Source organism: Trachymyrmex septentrionalis, unplaced genomic scaffold, assembly GCF_001594115.1.
Source record: "Trachymyrmex septentrionalis isolate Tsep2-gDNA-1 unplaced genomic scaffold, Tsep1.0 scaffold6, whole genome shotgun sequence".
NCBI classification, from domain to species: domain Eukaryota; kingdom Metazoa; phylum Arthropoda; class Insecta; order Hymenoptera; family Formicidae; genus Trachymyrmex; species Trachymyrmex septentrionalis.
Window position 1 is genome coordinate 3,336,162 of NW_017305778.1, and position 22,059 is coordinate 3,358,220.

Below are 22,059 nucleotides of genomic sequence, written 5' to 3' on the forward strand. Positions count from 1 at the left end.
CACGACTGCATCTTAAAAAAGTTTTTTTAAGTAAGATTTAAAATTGTCTTTTTTCTTTATTTTTCACGAAACTTCCTTGATACTGAATAACAAAAATTCGATATTTAACATTTATCGAATTTATGTATACTGAGCTTTACACTCTATATACCATATTTAAACTGTATAGCTATATTTCAACTGTTAAAGATAACAACTTGTAACTTGACGGCTATAAAGTAGAGATGTCAAGGAAGATTTTACGTGTCAAAATAAAAAGTATTCTACCTGATAAAAAACGCACGTGCGTGCGTGCGTGCGTGCGTGCGTGCGTGCGTGCGTGCGTGCGTGCGTGTGTGTGTGTGTGTGTGTGCGCGCGTACGTGTGTACGTGTATGTGTGTGTACACACACATCCCTGCTAGAAATCTCGTGATGATGGAAAGATTTGGAACGAATATATACCCATGAGACATGAGCATTTTTGGAACCTTCTATTGTATAAAGAGATTTCCACTAGAGATGTGTGTATATGTATATTCTTTTTCATGGGCATTCGATTTTTACGAGGCAGTCAAAGAACTGTCAGTCAATAATTCCATCGACTGTAAAATCGCGATTTGTTTCAGAACTCGAAAGTCGCAATAAAACTCATACCGAGGAATAAAGTGGAGATTTCAAGACCCTTGTTGCTGGAGCTAAAGCGGGTAAGTAGCTGACTTCGCAAACGCATGTCGAGCTTCATAAATTATTGTTAATTTCAATTTGTAAAACATAACTCTTTAGCATACACTTCGCAATTCTCTCAATAACGATTCTCAATAAATCATTTTTCTCTCCTCGTAATTTCTTCTCCAGTAACCGATTGCATGTAACGGGCTTTAATTCATATGAGTGGTGATGTTGGTGACTTTCACAGATGAAGGATCTCCAGCATGATCATCTTGTACGATTTTACGGTGCCTGTCTCGAGCCGCCGCATTGTTGTCTCCTAACCGAATACTGCCCCAAAGGATCTCTCCAGGTGAATTGCATTTCATGTCCTGATTTAAAGTTTTGATGAGCAACCAAGTAAATAATTATGTCCCACGTGTCATCAAATTAAGGCAAGATAGACATACATTACTGCAGAACGTATCAAAACTTATGATTTGATTTTGAGATGGCAATCCTTTTCTAATAAAAAAAATTAACACCACAATATAATTATGAACTTATAACTATGATTTTGATTCAGTTAATTTCAAGTTGATTTCAATAGGATATTTTGAAACTTACTCACCAAAAAATATACATATATTAAAAATAAATATAATATTGCGATAAAGAACAATTCCTCCTTTGACGTTTTCGTTAAAAAAGTGATTAAAATATTGTTATAAAATATGAAACATTTTGTATATGTAGTATCATGTCTGTATATCGAATACTGTATGTCATATAATATCGAGAACGATGCAATATACATATGACTGTGTTAATACCTGAAGCATATGTACAACTAAGCTAGACTATTAATGCATTTGTCTATAAGCATAGCAGGCGTCCTATATACGAAACAAAAGCTCCATTTTATTGAATACTTGTCCTTCCTTATAATGTAACTTTAAGTACTCGTTTGAATTATTAGTTTGCCTTGCCCGAATAAACATTTTAAACGAATGAAATTTGTACAGTTGTTCGAAGAAACTTTATGTCAAAAGAACCGCCCGAAATATAGAATATTTTATATACATATTGAATACGTATTTAAAGACATACACCGCATATAGAACAATATTAAAGCGCACAATATATTCGAACGTTTGACCTAGATGTAAAAAATATCGCATAAGAACCGACAATGTGTGCTACATTAGTATCTTAATCTTTTGTTATTGAACAGGATATACTAGAGAACGAGCAGATAAAGCTCGATCGCGTGTTCAGAGGATCCCTGATACATGATATCGTGCGTGGTATGGCGTATCTCCATGCATCGGAAGTGAAGAGTCACGGTAACCTCAAGTCTTCAAACTGCGTTGTTGATTCACGATTCGTCCTGAAAATCGCCGACTTCGGCTTGCACGAGTTGAGAAGAAGTGCAGATGTGGATTCAGATGGCGATAAGAACAGTTACGCCTACTGGAGGAGTATGTACATATTTGCAAATTGTTTACGCCTCCGTTAGTCCGGATCTACAATAGGTTTTTAAACCTTTCGTCCGCAAACACAATAAAATAATAAGCCTTAAGGAATTGACTAATCATAATTATTCTTCTCACATTCTACTGTGATTGATCAATTTCTTAACACTTATGGCCATTCTATAATAAGCCATTAGTCATAAATCAGAAGTTAGAAGTTGGAAATTGACGACTATGATTAGTCAATTTCCAGCTTCTAACTTCTGATTTATAACTAATGGCTTATTGTAGAATGCATGTTAAACGGGGAATACACACTCTTGCATAATGTATAACACATAAGGCATAAGAAAATGAACCAATCAAAGTACTTTATTTCCTTCCTTTCCTTAAAATAAAGGGCTTTGATTGGTTGATTTTCTTATGCCTCGTATTTTATGCGTTATGTAAGAGAATATATGCTCTTCGCTTTAAGATTTACTACTTTATTGTGTTTGTGAGGTAAGCCATAAGAAATGGAACTACGAATCGTAGTCAATTATTCTCCTCGCATTCGATTGTAATTGGTCAATTTCTTACAACTTAAGGCTTAAAACACTTATTGTAGATCCAGACTTAAGTATTCCTGAGCGATAATGTTTCTCCAAAAATCACACACTAAAATAAAAATCTATTAATAGTTACCAAATGTTGATTGAAATAATTTCAATTAAATATTCGGTTAATATAGCAAAAAATAATTTTACTTTTCTAAATATTTAATAATTATTATCAAACTTGATTATATTATTGATTTGATAATACGAAATATTTAGGAAAATAAAGTTATTTTCGATTATATATATTATATCGAAAATTTAATTGAAATTATTTTACTCAATGTTTAGTAACTATTACCAGATTTTTTTTCCGTGTTGCAACGCCAAATATTTTTCAAACGCGAAATACAGACAGAGAAATAGAGATAATATTAGATTCAAAATAAACGTATAAAACTTATATTTGACAATTTAACTATTTGGACAAAAAATATTTTGTCGCATGTCACACACACGTTTAGTATAAACGCATGGGAAAAACAGGTATCAATAATTTCTGATATAATAAAAATTTTAAACGCGACAAATATTTTTGATATTGACGATGTTTCGATTTATAATTTATATTTACAATAATCATCGAACGCGTGGAAAAGGGAGAAGAGACTGCGTTCAACCGCTCCATCTGATCTGATTTTTTAGAGCAGGAAATTTGGTGTTTACAGAACAGCTTTGGACAGCTCCGGAATTGCTGAGGATGGAGAGACAACTGCCCGAAGGCACTCAGAAAGGCGACGTGTACAGCTTTGCTATAATCGTTCACGAGATCGTGATGCGCCAAGGGCCATTCTACTTGGGAGACAATAACGAACTCTCTCCAAAGGGTGAGTCTTAACGTCATTCGAGATAATCGTGGATACCAAAGCAATTGCCTCTCGTCACGTTTCATAATATAAAAATTGATTTCTTGTTAGCGTTGCACTTTATTCTTTTTGATATGCATGACTTGCACTAGTTTAACTGAAAGCAACAAGATCAGAATGACCGTAAAAAATTTGCAATTACATCTTCTTATCATTTAAAAGAGATAAAAAAATCATTTTGATAAGCAAATTTTCAGTGTTATAAATCGAAAAAATAAACCAATATACAATATATAAATATAGATGTACACACAATGTATGGAGAAAAAAATATATTAATATGTTAATTAAGAAAAATAGAATTTATGTATATCCACAAAATAATCATAAAGAAAGAAACAATGCTTTATTTCTCGTATACTGTTTTACAATAACAGTACAGACAGCGATGCCATTGATAAACAACGTTATAAATATATTTTACTAATCATGAATGCAAGAGATGAATGCAAGACGACGTATGGAATAATATATAGAACGAACTGTAGATTGTTATTTTATCAGATGATAATAATAGCACAATGTTTTTGTAAGCGCTTTGATTTAGGCATTGTAAAGAGTAATCAACGAGGCCTTGTATCCTATACGAATTATATAACCATGTTAATTTCAACGCACATAATATTGATTCTTTGTTCTCTTGTTTCTAACAATATGCATACGGAATACAATTACGAACATATCAACGATTTGTGATGGCTCATGTGTTATGATTTAGCTGACGATAATAGATTTTAACAAAAGCGATATCAATTCATGATTAACATGCATATACAAAAATTACGAAATCCTTCAACACGAAATTGCAAGTATTACACATTGCAAGGCAATTTAATTGTATAAGAAAATTGTTAAAACGCTTTCAATTAATGGCATTTAAGTAATGTAATCATATACAATTTTTATATAATTTTTAAAATGCCATACTAAATTGTTTATACGTTTTATATTTTCATTAGTTTCATGATCAATTTTTTAAAGGAACTTTTTGCTGTTGAAAAGTAAAATTTCGTTCACCATTTTATCGGCCGCTGGATATTATTACTTGCTGAAGCTTCCCGAGAATCTTTTTCTATCGAGCTTGCAAGCTCCTATTTAGATATCCGTTACCAACAGTCGCTCTCCGCAGAACAAACTGTTAATATTAGAACCGCGGTTATGCCATTTTTAACTCATCTGACAGTTTTTTTTTTTTCATTTAATTTGGATTTGTATGTGGAGCTTTAAATTTTTGTGATTATTCATAAATAATCATAATTAATTAAAAATAATTGTACTTTTATGTGGTAATATCGTAAAAAATCAAATTTACTTTGAACCGCGATTGAATTAATTTAGATCCGCAATTCTAGACCGAATTGCTAGACTCCATAATCCGTTCTTAATCTCAAGATCATCTCATGTAATGTCTTAAGATGGTAATACGGCTCTTTGATTGGTTCATGAAATCTCAAGCATTAACTTAAGACCATCTCGGATCTTGAGCAATGTCTATGTATTCCGCCCCTAGTGTTAAAATTGGCTGTGTTCCGATATTTATTAGTGCTGACAGTTTATAGTATAGGCAACGTATACTATAAATTTTTAATATTGAGAATGAATATCGAAACGCAACCATTATTGTTTAAATTACATATTAAAACAAAATCACAAATATCAATTGTCTCGTAGATTGTATATATTTTACGTTATTAAAATGTAATTATAAATTATTATTCAGTAATCATTCAAGTTTTATTTCTTATATGAATTAGACTGCATAAAATTAGAAAATCTATTCTCGCGCAAAATATTGCCGATACATTTTAATATATGAAATAAAACAAATAATTAATTAATCTATAAAAAGTATATAGTTAAAAGATTCGAGTATGTATCCTCATTGATCAATACCTTATCAAATATTGATTAGGAAAGCGAAGCTCGGTAACAAAGCTTGCAAGAACACCTCGATTCAATTGACTGATGGCTTCGAAGGGAAGAAAAAATGTATCTAACCTATGTCGATATTAGATTATTATTAGATGTCGATCACTCGGTAATACTGGTAAAGCGACTCGAGCTTTACCACTAAAGCTCGCCACATTTTCAACATTAGGGAAATCGATAGTTGGTCGCGCCATCGGTAATGGAGTTCTCGCTCAGAGCTTGCAAGCTCACGACAATTATCCGCGAGAATCGATCGGAATGTGTTTCCTAGGAGCATGTCGAAGTAAGGTCCGAAAGCTCAGTCGAAGTTCTCACGCGTCCTAGAACGCACGCGACTATCGCGCGCGCTCCGCCGAGATTCTCGTTATCTCTCCTTTTTCCCCATTTATCCATTTTTCTCTTCGGTAGAAAAAAAATACGTACTCTCGGCGACGATACGTGAAATCATCGGGCATCACTTATGCCCCAGTCTGCGGCCTAAAGACGAAGTCGTAGGTGTTGTTTTAAAATGGAAAGGAGAAATCTTCCGGCGAGCGGCATACCCGACAACGTGTGTGCACACAACGCGTCGTGTTTTTCCTATCTTTCTCTCTCTTTTTTATAAGTTATATGTAAATGCACAAAATATGTTGTCGAAATCTATTGGATTCTTCGCAAAATTGATCTCATCGTGTGATTCACGTTGTATAACGGTTAATCGGCGGCAGTATCGATTCCGAGTGCGAAAAGACCGCTGCACCGGGTCGACGTACCTCCGTAATATCAGCGTTACAACCGCGCGGAAGCAATTAACGTTGCATCATGGCACATGAGGAAAAACAGCGTGCGAAATTAAATCTCGTGACCATGTAGAGAGATAGAGGCCACTGACCACATTAAAAATCCCCCAAAAAATGGAATAAAGCTCTCGTCTGTGTTAAAGTTCTTCCACTAAAGAAAGTAAATTCCCGACGGGTTAGAGAAAGAAACCCTATTTTTCCCCCAGAATTGTCCCTAATTTTGAAAGGAAACTCTTTATTATATTAGAAAAGAGTTTCCAAACACACACACGCACGCACACACACACACACACACACACACACACACACACACACACACACACACACACACACATCATGGAGTAATTCCTTAACAATGTTGAGAATGAATATCTGATAAGATTGGAAAAAATAATGTGATCCTTTCTCTGTTATATAAAAAGTAAAATGATGATAGTATAAATTCGCGGATCAAAGATTTATTAACAGTGTTTTCAATATCAACTGATTACGAGTATTAACACGCGTCGGATTATTCATTTACTTGTATCACTGGTGGATTTAACTTCATTTGTACGCGCGATGCGGTTTGAACTGTTAAAGTGAACACGATTTGCTGACAAGCCAAGGAGAGAAACTCGAGATAGCGCGCGTGGTAATCCGACAAGTGATAGATCACATAACCGATCAGACAGCGTCGTAAATGACCTGTTTCGCGTTTTGCGACATTTTCTGCGCGAATTCACCGGCTGTTCGCTGTACAATGCAGCTTTTTATTTCTTCCTCTATTTCTTACCTTAACACGAACGGAACTTTTATCTTTTTACATTATATACTTTGCTCTAGAATGTTTTTGTCGCGATAGACAGATCGTTTTATTGTCCTGTTGCTGCATGCTTGCAACAGTGCGAAATTGGAATGCAATTCAGTGTCTTTTTTTGTCACCTTCGTATGTTCTTCCTTTTCTTCTTTCTTTCCGAAGTTTCCCCTTCGCAATTCTTATTTATGTGGTCATGATAGAAACTTATTTCCCAGAGGAAAATATAATTTTTAGTTTAACGGAGTTTTTATTTTCAGAAAAAGATATTATCTTCATGTTACAATCATTTAAACAATGTTTTCGGCAAAAATGTTTTTACTGTAATATCCGAAGAGTCTTAATTTTGAATTATACTAGAACTCTAAGAATTTTTTCAGAATTTTTTTATCAACTTTTTAGTTATGCATTTTCTTATTTTTATTAATGTGAGAAAATACGTATTAAAAAATTTTGAAAAAATTTTGAAAAAGTTCTCAGAACTTTATGAGAAGAAAATAAATGATTTTTGTCTCTTGCAGCTTTTCTATAAAGTTGATAGTATTTGAGTAAAAAATTATTCAAGACCAATATATGGTAATTTTTAGTAATTAATATCTTGTTAACTATTGTGAAAATTGCAAAATAGTAGAGGACTTTTCGACTCAGTTTAGTCCGCTCTATCTACACAAAAGCGATTGGCAAAAACTTTCGCGACACCCTATGTATATATAATATATATATATATATATATTCAATATCGATATCGACGTTACACTATCAAGTTCCTTGTACTATGAACATTTTACTTGCAAAATGTGTCCCGACTGGAGGATAACGATGAAAAGCGTTCATGCTAATTTACTCGGCGGTGAAATCGAGGTTACGAGCTCGTTGCTTGCGGTTATTAATTCCGCGAGACATTTTTTGGTCACCGACAAAAACAGCGATATGAACAAATTAATTTCCTCGTTCCATGAACGGGTTGCGTGGAAGATATGGCATGTCGTGTAGTGATTAGTGCTGGAAAGTTAAAATCAGCGTATACAATAAGACAAGGCTTAATGGGGTTAGTGGAAGTGAAGACAGAGATCCGGGATGAACTCAGCTATCGCGATAAACGCGAGTGTTTCCCTAATGCGGCGAAATCCCGGTAAGGCGAAAGAGAAACTGCAGGTTATATCTTAAACCTTGGAAAAGATCGAATAGCCAATCCAAGTAATTTTCGGGAACTATTTTGTTTTATATATAACGGAGATAAGAATATATTTGCGTTTGGTATTTTAATGAAGCGATTCGTTACTTGTCAAAATTGTTTCCAGAAATCAGTTCACTTTTAATTAATTTTCAATTTTAATTATTTTCAATAATCTTCAATAACCCTCTTACTTTTCCATTTAAATAAAATGCTATAAATTTCTCCTTTTTTTTTATTTTTGGATATATCTTGAAACGGGGAATTATTAAACGCAGATTACGTGTAATTCAGTTTAATGGCCGCGACTATTCACAAAAATTGATGTATCTTTTGACGAAATTTCGAAAGTGTGAAGTTGTGAACTCGAACGAAAATAGGATCGTTGGTCATAAAATGATCACATAAGGATTAAAAAGAAACCGACGGAAAAGAAATCAAAGTCAAACGCAACAATTCAAGGCCGACAAGATGTAAGTTTTCTACGAAATTCCATCGAATAAATCGACCGTAATATTATTATACGTGAATTAAACTTTAAGCTCATACTTATTTTAACTTCGAGCACTTTGAAGAAAGCTTTTGGATAATAGCTTTCATTCATCAAAGCTCTGTAATGTAACGTCTACAAATCGATTTAACAGAAGGTGGACGTTATCTAAATAAATATACGTGTCGTGACAATTTTTGTTCGGCATTAGATGTTATATTATTAAATACATATTTTACAACTATACTTTTTTATGGAAACGTAACTAATTCTTTAACAATTTCCATCTTTTTAATTGCTCAATTAATCGAATTGTTATAATAGTTATTATTTGCAGAAACTGCGGTCATTGCGGAAATATTAATGAATAATTATAAATAATTATATATAATAGTAACTGAAATTTTAACGCGGTTTTTTTGAAAAAATAAAGTGCTTTAGCGATCCAATGTTTAATAAATACTATGTTAGCTCCTCGGGAAAATACGTAATGTTTTAGTACGAAATAAGATAAATACGTATTTGAAAGAAGAATGTTTTAACTACTTCCAGAGATACTGTTTACACAGTACGTCAAATACAGTCCACTTTCTTTTATATGCTGAACAGTAAATGAGAATTAATTCTGTATAAAATGTTTGTTGTTTGTTGCAACAGATCCGAAATAAACATAACAAAATATACGTTTGTTATGCATGCCAAAATAATATACCTTAATTAATTGTGAAAAACATGATATAAATTTATATAACAAATGTTTCGACAATTCAAGATTGTGTAACAAAATTATCATATAAAACGTATAAATCACGAAGATAATTTATATCTGAGTATTTATATCTGAGTATAATAAATGTCCCTTTCTGTCTGTATTTAAATTTTCTTTTTTTTACGGTGCGTTACAATAATCGAAGAATGCTGTCTAACAGTTTCCCATTTGTCAAAAAACAGCACGCGATATTCAGCAGATTTTCCGCATGAATGCACCACATCTGATTATTCAACTGCGAAATTTCGCGATCGTCCGGAGGAATCTTGAATATGAAATTTGGAAATAGTATAAATATATTCGCAGGTTATAAAATACTATCTCATATAAATTTTTATCGGGTATGCCGACTCGGCGGAACATACAGTTATAATACATTTATGTCGTGCGTGTCTGCATGCACACACGCATGCACGCGTACGTATGCGAAGGAATGGAAGAGAACGAGGAGAAAAAATCCGATATCGCAACGGTAAATTTTCAAGGGCTGTCCGGCGAGGCAGTTTGGCTCTCCCTTGATCGACGGCCAGGCTCTTCGAGGACGAAGACAGAATGGCGGATAGGAGTTTAGCCTCAAGCACAAGCAGTCTGACTCTGCCACAAGGGTCGCAAGTCGGGACAAATCCCGACGGTGGGGCCAGTCCTAGGAGGGCCGTCAGTCCTCTCCTCGAAGTTCGCAGGCCTCATTGCACTCTCAACTGCGAATCCTGCAACTTATTCCTCGAGGACATCTACAGGCACAGTATGTGTCCGTTGTCCTTGGTGCGCAACAACGGGTTCCGATTTCTTGTAACCGCGATTGAATTCGATATCCTATCAATCATAACATAAACGTAACATTACTTTCTGGCTTCCGAGACCAGAGATCCGCCAGAACATAACATTCAATATTAACCTCGGACAAAACTAAATTTTGTAACATTTATGTGGATTTCGGAGTATAAAAAATTTTCATTAGGAATATATGTTATAAATTAATGTCGATTATGTTTTGTCAAAGAGAAATTTTATAAAATATGCAATGCCCTATTAGTAATTGGAATAGAATAGCATAAAAACGCCTCTCATCTCTGTAATTTTGTCACTAAATTTGATTGAAATTTTATATTACTTTCAATAAACGTCAACATGTTCTATTTATTTTAATTTATTAATACTTTTCGACACTCGCGCGTGCACTCATATATTATAAAACTTTTTATAGCTTATGATTATGCATTAAATTATTACTGTTTTATTTGTATACGTTATTTATACTTTCCATGTTTTACATTATATATACAATTATTAATTTATAAAATGTGTTTCTCACTTGTTTTAATTTCGTTGAATCCTTGTTTATTTCTTTTGAAATAGAAATTATGTATCACTAATTTAGTAGAATTTTTTATTTCAGGAATTCAAGGAATGTAATATATGATATTGATATACAGGAATCAAACTAAATATATTTCAAGATTTTGTATGAAATACTGCTTGCAAATATTTCCTTTCTCGTATGGACAACGTATGGAATGTTATTCAAACCGAGATTTTTCATTTAATTTCGATTCTGTTCGTCATATTATTTCAGTTTTGCTTATGTAAACGCGTATTAATATTTTAAATAAAATTATAACTACAAAAAAAAAAGAATAAGATTAAAAGAACTATTAATTAAAGCAAGAAAAAGTAAAAATATACATTAAACGTTATTATAATTGTTTCAATCAGTTTTTAATTATAAAAGGTAGCTCGCGTTTCAGACATTCTCCGACATTAAATAACAAAAATTTTTATTGTAAAAAAGTTACTGTAACGGTTACGGTAAAATTCTATTTCCGTCTCTTTGTATAATACATACAAGTTATAAAAGAGAATTAAATTTCTGTTGTCATTGATACATTTATCTCCCTTTGTCAATTTACCTCAATTCGGTTCTCATATTGACGTTTACACCAGAAACCCGTTTAACTAATTCTGTGACTTTATGGAATAGATATACCAGCTAGCAGTTAGACCAAGGCGGAGTTTCGGTAAATGTAGACATGTTAATTTATCTCTATTCTTTTCTGGTATTTATCTGCGATAAAATTGGCGTATACTATTTATATGATCAGAAAATGTACACTGTTAGAAATGTAACTACGAGCTTCCTTTACATGTAAGTGACTGTAAGAAGCTCGTGGTTATGAACAAAATTAAAAGTAATGAATGATTTAAATTTAACTAAAAATTAAGTTACAATAGTTATTTAAATGTAATGAACGTATACATTAAATTTCATAAATTTTCATGAAAAAGCCATTAATGTCATGTACACAAATATACTTTTCAGTTATAAGTACATCAATTTAATATAATGTCATGAAATTAAGTTCAAATTGTGTAACTTAAAAATATGTTAAATTTCATGAAATTTTTAACAGTATAGATTGTTATCGATAATTACATGGTTTCGAACGCCCGTAAATGTCATTATTTTTTACAGTTTTATCTAGCTAATGATTCTCTCTAGTTATGTTCAATAACTTACGCTCATCCGCATATTGTACTCGTATAATTCTCATAAAAAGAAATCTATGTCGCAAGATAAGAATAAATTGCCTTTTATATAAGCAAAGAGAAGATATTTAAATATAACATAGACTAATCCGGTTTGTTCCTCTTTCTCTTTCTATCTCTCAACTTTGACAAAAATAAAAATTATTTTCAATAAGATTTTGTACTGTAGTTTTATGGTTTGTTCCGAGATGTTCACGTCAGTCTGTAAATATGCTTTATTGAAAAAATGTGCGGGTTAGATGCACCAATAAATCGATATGAATGATTGTACTCAATTAGATCAAATGGTCAACGAAAAATTTGTAGCTAGTTGCTTTTTAAAATAATACGTGGGCAGTAGTGAAGCGCGCTAATAGGCGGACGAAGGAGAAAGTTCCTCGCACTAAGCAAACATCATCGTCTGACATAAACGCGGACTCACTGAATCACAGACATAGTTTTGCGCGAATACATATGGGGACATTATAATTCTGAATAATTGAAATATTGCGAAATATTTCGCGGTGTTGCGTCAATTGTTTTTTAACATGTTATTTCATCCTACAGAGTAGGTGGCACATTACAATCGATATTTTATGCCCAACAGACGCATTATTTTCCACGCGTTTTTCTTTCTTTCTATTTTTTGTTTCTCATAAAGAGATTCTTTTACATTGCCCTGTGAACTTTGATGTCATGCGACACATTTCGTCTCTGTTGCAGAAATAATAGAAGGTATTAGAAGAGGTGGTGGTTCACCCTTAAGGCCTGTAATAGACGCCGCTTCCGTTGAAGAAGAGGTAAATATCATATTAGCAAATATTTTTTTATATTAGCATATTCATATTTATATATATGCAAGATTTATTTGTACATGATAATCAATGGGTCATTCATTAGCATTATCAATTGTATATTACCATAAAATATTCATATAATTCAACATATTATTAACACATATATTATTAGTTGCTTGCCTGTTTAAAATATATTTTAAATTTATTAAATTGTTTACACAAATAAGACCGAAAAATATTTCGGCGTGGGGTATACAAAATTAGAATGAATACAAATTCACATAGAAGTACGTATTTAAGTACTATCGAAAAGAAGAATATAAAATTATTTAAAAAATTATAAAAATGATAAATGTCGTTTTGACCGAAAAGAAGAATATAAATTTAAGAAACGAATATCATTTTACAGGTAGCTACTCTAATGAGACGATGTTGGGCGCAAGAGGCCGCGGACCGACCGGATTTTCCTGCGCTGAAGCAGACGATTCGTAAAATTAATAAGTGAGTAATTTCTCTCTGCAAATATGCCATTAATGTAATCTTGTAGTTTAGGAATTAAGATTTACAAGTCGCGCGTTTCTAATTATGAATTTAGTCCACGTCGATGTCAGCGTATACAGTCACCGTGTACAGTCAGCTTACTTAAAATAGAACCTCGAATAAATTTTAATGGCCCATTCTTTCATTAAGCTAAAAGCTTGAGTTGAAGCGCGAACGCATAGTATGATTATCGAGATCGTGATAGAAAAAAAGGTGCGTATATCATCTTCTAGAAAGGCGATAAACCTCGAGTCGGGATGTAATGCCGGCGCGGAGCTGTAAAACTTCGAATAATGTTCGAACTATCAGAAGAATGCATTAACTGCGTCGTCGAGGTATTGTCCCTGTCTAACATTATTTCTGTCTCGTCGGATTTCTACCGGATTCGCTATTACGTTGAGATGCCGACGTATCGAAAATGTCGATAACGATGACGATTTTTCTCGAAATCAACGATGGTACATAGATAATTGTACGGCTGAAAAGGCGTCTTCGGCTCAAAAGAGACGTGAGATTCAAGTCAAACGAATTAAGAAATGGCTGACTGCGATCTTTTGGTATATGGTGTGGAACAGCGTCGTTCGTATTCAGCTCGGCAAATTGTACAGGCCATTGTAGAAGCCGACATAAAGCGAAGCTGAAAGCAGAGCTCGTGATATCTCTACGAGTATTTCTTTTCCTTTTATCATAAAGACGGGCAGTCACCTTCTTTTCTCTTTCTCTCTCTCTCTCTCTCTCTTCTTCATTCTCTATTCTCTCTTTTTTAGATATTGGCATAGTTGTCGACCTTCTGGGCGTTGTGCATTATCTCATATCCGAGAAAGAGTACATCGTCGAGTCTAGGCACATATAGTAATTCAGTAGGTCAATAACTGCACGTGAGAGAATAGCTTCCGGACGGTTAAGCGCGTTCCGTTGAGAAACAGAAAACTGAGAAATAAGCGGAAAAGACGATGATGAGAAACCGAGAGGAAGAATAAGCTGAGAAAAAAAAAACGAAAAAAATCGTGTCACGGTAATCGATCATCGAAGCAATCGTCCGGCTTTTTCTCCGAGGAAAATTGCGCTTGCTTGCAAAAGGCGCAGCTGGCTTTTCTCGGAAAATATAAATTTGCGGCTAAATCATCCACAAGATCATCTCTTCTTTAAAGAAGATATAAACTGTAAACGAGCATATCATCTAGAGGAGATAAGATTTATTAATTTCCAGCGCGTAGTGTAAAAGCATGATGAAGAAAATTATGCCTATAGAAATTATTATTATGCAAAACAGCGATCTCATTTTTTTATGTTAAGCTTTCTCTCTCTCATTCTTTTTTTTTATTTTTTTTTATTTTTAATTTACATTTTCTCGCAAGATTACCGCTAACTTTCGTCAGCCAATCAAAAATGCCGAAGAGTAGCCACGTTAGTGTTCGTGCAATTATCTATAATGTACGATCTTGTTACATTTTCGATCGCCCGATGAAAGCCAGTGGTGAAAAAAATGTGAATTAAGAATAGAGAAAATGAGAAAAAGAATGAGAGAGGAAGCTTGATGTAGGAAAATGAGATCGCTGCTTTGCATAATTTCTATAGGCATAATTTTCCTCATCATGCTTTCACGTTGCACGTTGGAATCTACGTGAAATAAGAATTCTGCAATCTCATAGGAAAGCGATTCAATCGACATTCGTTCAATATCTTCGACGGACGGCTGCTTCGATTGACGGCTCGTCGCCACGTTTGATCGAGAGCTTCCGATCGCATTTAACTCTGACGTAGTTTTATCGACAACTTTTATTTTCATTTTCGGCGATAATATCCAAATGACCTGTGAATTGGTCCAACGTGGCACCCGGTGATTGACTTTCGTGAGAATTTTGCGGATTCGAGAGCCATATTCGCAAAAATCGTTATTAAAGCTATTGATTTTTATATGTAATATCTATATATAATATAAATAAAGCGGATTATATCTTACATACGTATACATGTTATATACAATGTATAATCTTTACTCGCATTTTTTAGGGAAATGGCTTATAAGAAAATTTTATTTTGAGCACATTTATATCTTTTAATATTGTAGATGTGACGTACATTTAATACCTATTAAAGCTATTCAATATTTATAATTAAGCAATTTTATTAAACACATGTAATTTAAAACATTACGTCATACAACCAGAGTTACATTCAAACATGTTATTCCTATTTTGGTTAACGTTTAATACGTATATTCTGTTCACTAAAGTTCTAAAGCTGTAACAACATCACGGACTCTCAGAGATACGTACAACTGACTAGCATTACACTAACAATCCCTTTAAACTTTCTAAAGCTTATTTACTAAGGAGACTGTGTACGAGCTTAAAGCAAAAAAGTTTCAAAGCCTAAGAACATTTTTTTATCACAGTCTGAAATATATTTATTGAAATATTTGTCTCGGTCTTTATCTAAAAGAGATTTTTTTCATTATTGATGTAGTTTATTTCTAACTTCATCGCTAATGTATTTAAAAATGAGAAATTTAAATATATGGCCATATCTGTTAACAAAAGTTTTATATTGCTTCACGGATATATATTTGAATTTACAACTTTTACTTTTAATACAACTTCACGAGGTATGCCTACATTTTTTGTTAATTAACGTCAGAGTTATTTACAGAAAAATATTATAATATGCAAATACACGTGTTGTAGCACAATCCATAAATAAACTTACATCGTAATGTATATCATTAGCTACCGTACATTTAATGTGTCGATTATTGTAAAAAGTCATACAATGTAAGCAAATAAGAGACGTTATGATAATAAAAGCTTGGTGATCACCACAGTTTCGTATATTTTTCAATTTCACGGCGACGAATGCTAATAAATGAGAACGTTAGAACGATATCACGAAATGTTTCAATGCTCGATCTTATTTACTCTGACGATCGATAAGCGTATTGTTTCACACATAATGTGTGAGCGGAATATTGAGTAACGATTTAGAACTCAACATTCTCAATACATGAACATGTTGCGCGAACTGACACCAAACAGACATAGAATGATTACGTTATTTGAGATTAACAATTGAGAAACAAATTGTGAATATCTTTTAATATTCAACATAAAATATCTTTTAATATTCACATTTTCAAAAGAGCATTTTATGAGCTTTTATTCACACGCATTTTCCAGGAAAATTTTACCACGTAGAATTTTACCACGCTTACGTGATATTGCGAGAATTCCTATTCTGGAATGATCTCGCATTTGAAACGCGTAAAAATGAACCCTACGTATTCGCCTGAAGTACGCCATTGCGCGAATGAATACCGGTGTAAAGGCGATCGGACGTGCATGTAGCACGTGGGAGGCATTGAGTAGTTTTAGTGTTCAATACTACAATGAATAGTGCTATTGGCAGCAGTAGAGCGGACGATAACATCGTCTAGATTTCGCCCGTTCATCAGTCGGATGCTGAATTCGCAAAGATAACATCGTTGTTTATAGGAATTTTTACTATCGAGGCGTCTCTCTCAAGAATGTCGTTGCTCTAAAAGTGAAATCGTTATGTACCTTTTCCAGTCATAAAATTGAGGTCATAAAAAAGTTCGTTATTAAATAAGAAATCCAGCAACACGTGCGTTCGCAAAACGTTTCCTTTGATCGAAAATTGTCAAAGCTATCCGTACAAGGATCTCACGACAGCGATGATTTTACATGTGCGAATACTCTATATTCTTCTTTCATATTTTTTTCTCATATCAATCTTCCAGATGCCGAGTACGTTTGATATCTCTTTGCTTCCATTTTTACACGAGTTATTAAATTACTAGTGTGATAGAAAGAAGAGAAAAGAGAGGCAAAATTTCTTATAATGTTAAAAGTAAAATTAATTCAAAGCTTGACAAAGATAGATATAAAAAAGTAAAAGAGAAAAGAGTATTATATATATTTTTAAAAATGAAAATAAAAAATTAAGATAGTGGTTAAAGAGAAAATAATGTTTGTAGTAAAAGTAGAAAGAAATATGCAAAAAAGCGGTCATTTATCACGCACCTGAATGAAATTTCTTTCTTTCATTCTCGTTATCATAAAATTACACAAAGTATATTATATTACAAAATAATTTAGTTAAATTTTTGCTTACATACGTATATAGTTGCAAAAACATTCTAATAGTTACAAAGAGCTACTTGATACTGTTGTTTGTGAAACAACCCATGTGCGTTTTTAATAACTTTCTTTAGGAATTTAATTTCAAGGCTCTATAAGAGTTCTTTAAGACGAAGATTTACTTTCGCGTAAGGAGGCTTAGATTGTTATGCTTGACTTGTGCAAACATTATAAATCACATTATATTCTATAAAGGCAATGGATTCGTAAGGAATATCTAATATCTTTTCACAAAAAAGTCCGTTATAAACTCATCTTCTTTATTATTTCCTGAGCTATAAATTCGATCTCGAAGATATTTCATAACGTCATAATCATGAAATATTGAGTTATGTGCAATTATGTAGTTAAAAAAATCTTTTTTATTTTATCGCATTCGTGCCACGCAGATATGCCAAGCAATATGAATTTTCCTCAAATATGAATACTTTAAGAACAAACTATATATTTGATATACATAAAATTGATTTTTCTACGGCAAGAATTTCATCGAGCTGCATTGCTATGATATTTCATCCTGAAAAAGTTTTTTTTAGAAATTATTAACTTCGGAATCTAAATAAATAATAACAAAATGTAATATTCTTTAGTTAAAAGAAATTATCTACTAATAGAAGCTTTATAAAAGGTTACGGAAGTATACTTATGCTAAAAATGCATAAATTCAATGAAAAATATCAAAAAATGATCGTCTCACAGTAAATTTTTTTAATTTATTCGCAAAATATTCTTAAATCATTATAGAACACTTTCTTTACAGTCAAATTTTATTGATGGACTAACAAATTAATGATTACTATTAAAAAACGGGTGTTCATCATTTTAATTTCGTTATAAAAGTCAATATGTTTAAAAAGAAACAATTGATTACTTAGCAGGTGTATTCAGTTCAACAGATTTCGCTAATTGCAATGTGTAGTTTGTATATTTGTAATCTAAGAAAAGAAAAAAAGAATCGATTACGCATATTTGACAAATCAGTAAACTTTGCTTTTCACAATTTCATCATTTCAAGACAATGATAATGCAGCTACAATATAATATAATTTCGTGGTTTAAATCAATAAAGTAGTAGCGAAATAAAGGTTTTAATTCATTGACTGTAGTGTATGCATGCTACACTTTATTCGCTATTATATAATGTCAAACATCATTTGTTCCTTCCTGTATATCGTATAACACACGTTGTTCGCTAACTTTATACCGACAAGTTGTAACTTCGAAAATATCACGGCTGACGGACTCACTTTTGTGAACAGAAACTTTAACTGTACTTCGTATAATGTTCTTTGTAGTTTATTTAGCTCATTGTTTTTAAGAGCACCGTTAACAACCTTTCAATCTTTTGTGAAAAAAATTAATATTAATAAATATATTCTATGTATTTAAATTATCTTTTCTGTTCGGTTAAATATAAAAAAATGTTTTGATTTTTTTTTATCCACAGATTTTTTTTTATTAGAAGTTAGTTTTTTATCTAATTAAATATAAAAAGTTTTTATCAGTTTTTTATAATATCAAAATAGAAGATTTTATTAGCCACAGATATTAATTGCCACAGATAGAGAGTATCATTGTTATAAAATTATTTTAGAATAATGGCATCTGCATTTCATTTTGAAGCACGGCACGTCAATCTCTCCAACGTTAACACAGTTACGGCATCTCTTTGAAAGACGATTATGTGGCGTAACTCTCTACACAACTAGGTACACGTGCATTTTGCTATGTTGAAACCTGGCGTTGACGTTAGCGCACGTGCGCTACGCGCAAGTGCAAGTCGAGAACTAGATCGAGTAAGATAATTATGTTCGATATTTCGTAAGAGAATTACGCAAACATGCTCACTTCCGAAGCTTCCAGTTCGATGTTAAGATCGCAAGTGGTAAAATGCACGTTCTACGAAGGGTAAGTTCTTCGATCCTTTCAAAAATAATTATACAGTATCATATTGTACAATCAAATCAGCAAAAAAGAAGTAAATTTTATCGTTATTTTAGAAATTATATTATGAATTGTTATTATAACTGTACAAATTACAATATTACATTCAATGTTTTATAGTCTCATAAAATCCTGATCCTGAATTTCTTACATTTTGGTCAAATTGCTATTATTTCAGTATTTGTCTGCAGTAATGTATAGAAAGATTTTGTGTATAAAGTTCATATCATTTTATAAAAAGGGACATTTCCCGCAAAATTTTTCTTCATAAATCACGCGGTTGTACTACGACTGGTAGAGCAATTTGCTTATCATTTTAGTCACGAAATGCAAGCGGAGCAAGCAAAAGGTTCTCTGTTTAGATTTTATCTACGGAGAAATTCATGTTGATAAAAATTGTTTATTAATTTGCAAAGCAAAACAATATTTTTTATATTAGAAATTATAATTTAGTTCTATAATTTGTTAAAATAATATTGATTTAATCTTAACTCAGTATATCGTCTGTGTTTTCCCGGGATTATACTATTCAATTATTCATTTCAGTTTCTCCAATAATATATCATTGATTAATTATAAATAATGTATTATCTTCGTAAAAGATTATTCATTTTTGTGATATTGTTACAAATGTCAAACGGTTACAAATATCAATTTCTATAAATAGAGTAATAAATAGAGTATAGAAGTATAAATAGAGTATAAATAGAGTAAGGTGTAATAAGTGGTTTAAAATCTTTATAAAATCACTATTAATTTATAGTTCTCATCTTAAGAAAAACTTGCTGTCATTCAACAAATAAAAGAAAAACAAGTCAAACGAGAAAAGAAAGCTATTGACTGCGCTTTACTAACTACCGCGCTTTACTTTCATTTGCCTTAATTATTATTATTATTTCGAGAATTAGGAGAATTGTTCTTTTCTAAAAAAGAGAAAAATTTTGCATACGCAATTATTTTGGTGTAAAAAAATGAAGTGCTCGCATTGAGAATCTGAATAAATTCGCATTATGCGACTTTTCTAAGTTCTGTGCGCAAAGTCGAATTTCACTGCTTGTGTGAAGTCGAGCAAAAAAGCTTGTTAGTGGCGCAGCGCGTTCAATAATATGAATAATTAACGTGTTCAACAAATTAACTCGTCGACATTTAAATCCTCTAATTTCGTAATTAATAAAGTAGATGCATTCTGTGTGTCATATATTTTATATTAACCTGCATAAACATTAACTCATATTTACTCATTTAATTAAGGCACATTAATAATTATCTTATTATGGCGTAGATAATTTCTTTATCACTAATGATATATAATTTATAACTTCAAACTAAACGATTTTCAAGATTTCGGAATAAAGCTATACATAATCTATGAATTTGAATTATTTTACATGAATTAAGACTTATGCGCACCTATTCTCGCGCTGACTCTTAGTAGCCTTAATTTTATTGTTATTTATTATCCAATTTTATTTTTATAATATAACAATTATTTTATACAAATTTATTATTAATTAAAATTTTACTTAATTTGTAAAAATAATTATCTTTGAAATTAATCACTCTAATTAATATATGTGTCCGTGAAAATACCATTTTGCTGAAATTAAAATGTTCCGTCGAAATTGAATAAAATCGCGAAGGTGTATAAATTTTTTATTGATTTTTGTTCTTTTACTGCGTATCCTTCAACCTTCCGATATCGGACGAACTACTAATTTCCAGTAAATGGTGCGCATGTTATTGTGCAGATATAGAAAGCCGATTTATATATCGCTTCGAAAGTTTTCATATCAAAGATAAAGGTTATAAAGTGGATACGATCTTTTCCGCGGCGTACCTTCGTTTTTAGTTTTGCGATAAGCTTCTTATCTCTAAAAACGATGTAAAATGAATTCTAAAATATCATAAATTTCAATGATGAATATAAAGTAATGATATGTTGTTTTAAACAAATTTTTTAAACTAATTTATTCTTTGAGAATGAATAATTCGTATATGTAATATAATATTCATGTGAATATTGGCTAAATATGAACAATCACGTTTTAATTTTCACATTCGAAAATAACTATTCATTCAAGAATCGCACTCGAATCGTTGATTCGGTATCGATCCGTTCCATATTATAATTCTTAGCACAGGAAAATTGTATTCATATATGCAACTTATCGCGAATAGTAGGGAACTTTATACATATATTAAAGAAATGCTACATTATTTCTAGCGAAATGTCAATGACTAACATTTGACAGGACCTAAGTGGAACTTTAGTGAATGTCGATATTTTTCACGTTTCTTTCTTATCCTTGGAATGCGTGTTGTCAGCCTTCTCAGATAATTTGAAAAGTAAACCCTTACTATTGAGGGCTATTTCCATTCATACTTCTACAAAGTGAACGAGAAAATCTTGGAATGTGTTCGAGTGACAAAGATCTCTAACAGCTAATATTTTTATTGATAAAACCATACAATAAATTCAAGGTTGGGTAGTGCTAAATTAAAAAGATAAAAGTTAAGTTAAAAAATTAATTAATTTTAACCTAACTTAGTTACATTTTAAACTTAATTTTTTAACTTAATTTAGTTACATTTTATT

General features: G+C 32.0%; 1 protein-coding gene across 3 annotated transcripts in view; it reads left to right on the forward strand.

Moving 5' to 3' along the window:
- The window catches only part of LOC108752303 (atrial natriuretic peptide receptor 1-like), a 112,265-nt gene that overhangs the window by 65,800 nt on the left and 24,406 nt on the right, over window positions 1–22,059 (forward strand). For 2 of the 3 annotated variants that reach the window (XM_018493043.1, XM_018493041.1), the window contains 6 exons: window positions 607–684; window positions 897–1,001; window positions 1,863–2,109; window positions 3,368–3,526; window positions 12,749–12,825; window positions 13,232–13,323. In XM_018493043.1, the coding sequence (XP_018348545.1) occupies window positions 607–684; window positions 897–1,001; window positions 1,863–2,109; window positions 3,368–3,526; window positions 12,749–12,825; window positions 13,232–13,323 (758 nt within the window). The remainder of the gene's footprint in view (window positions 1–606; window positions 685–896; window positions 1,002–1,862; window positions 2,110–3,367; window positions 3,527–12,748; window positions 12,826–13,231; window positions 13,324–22,059) is intronic. The other variant, XM_018493042.1, reaches the window with a different exon arrangement.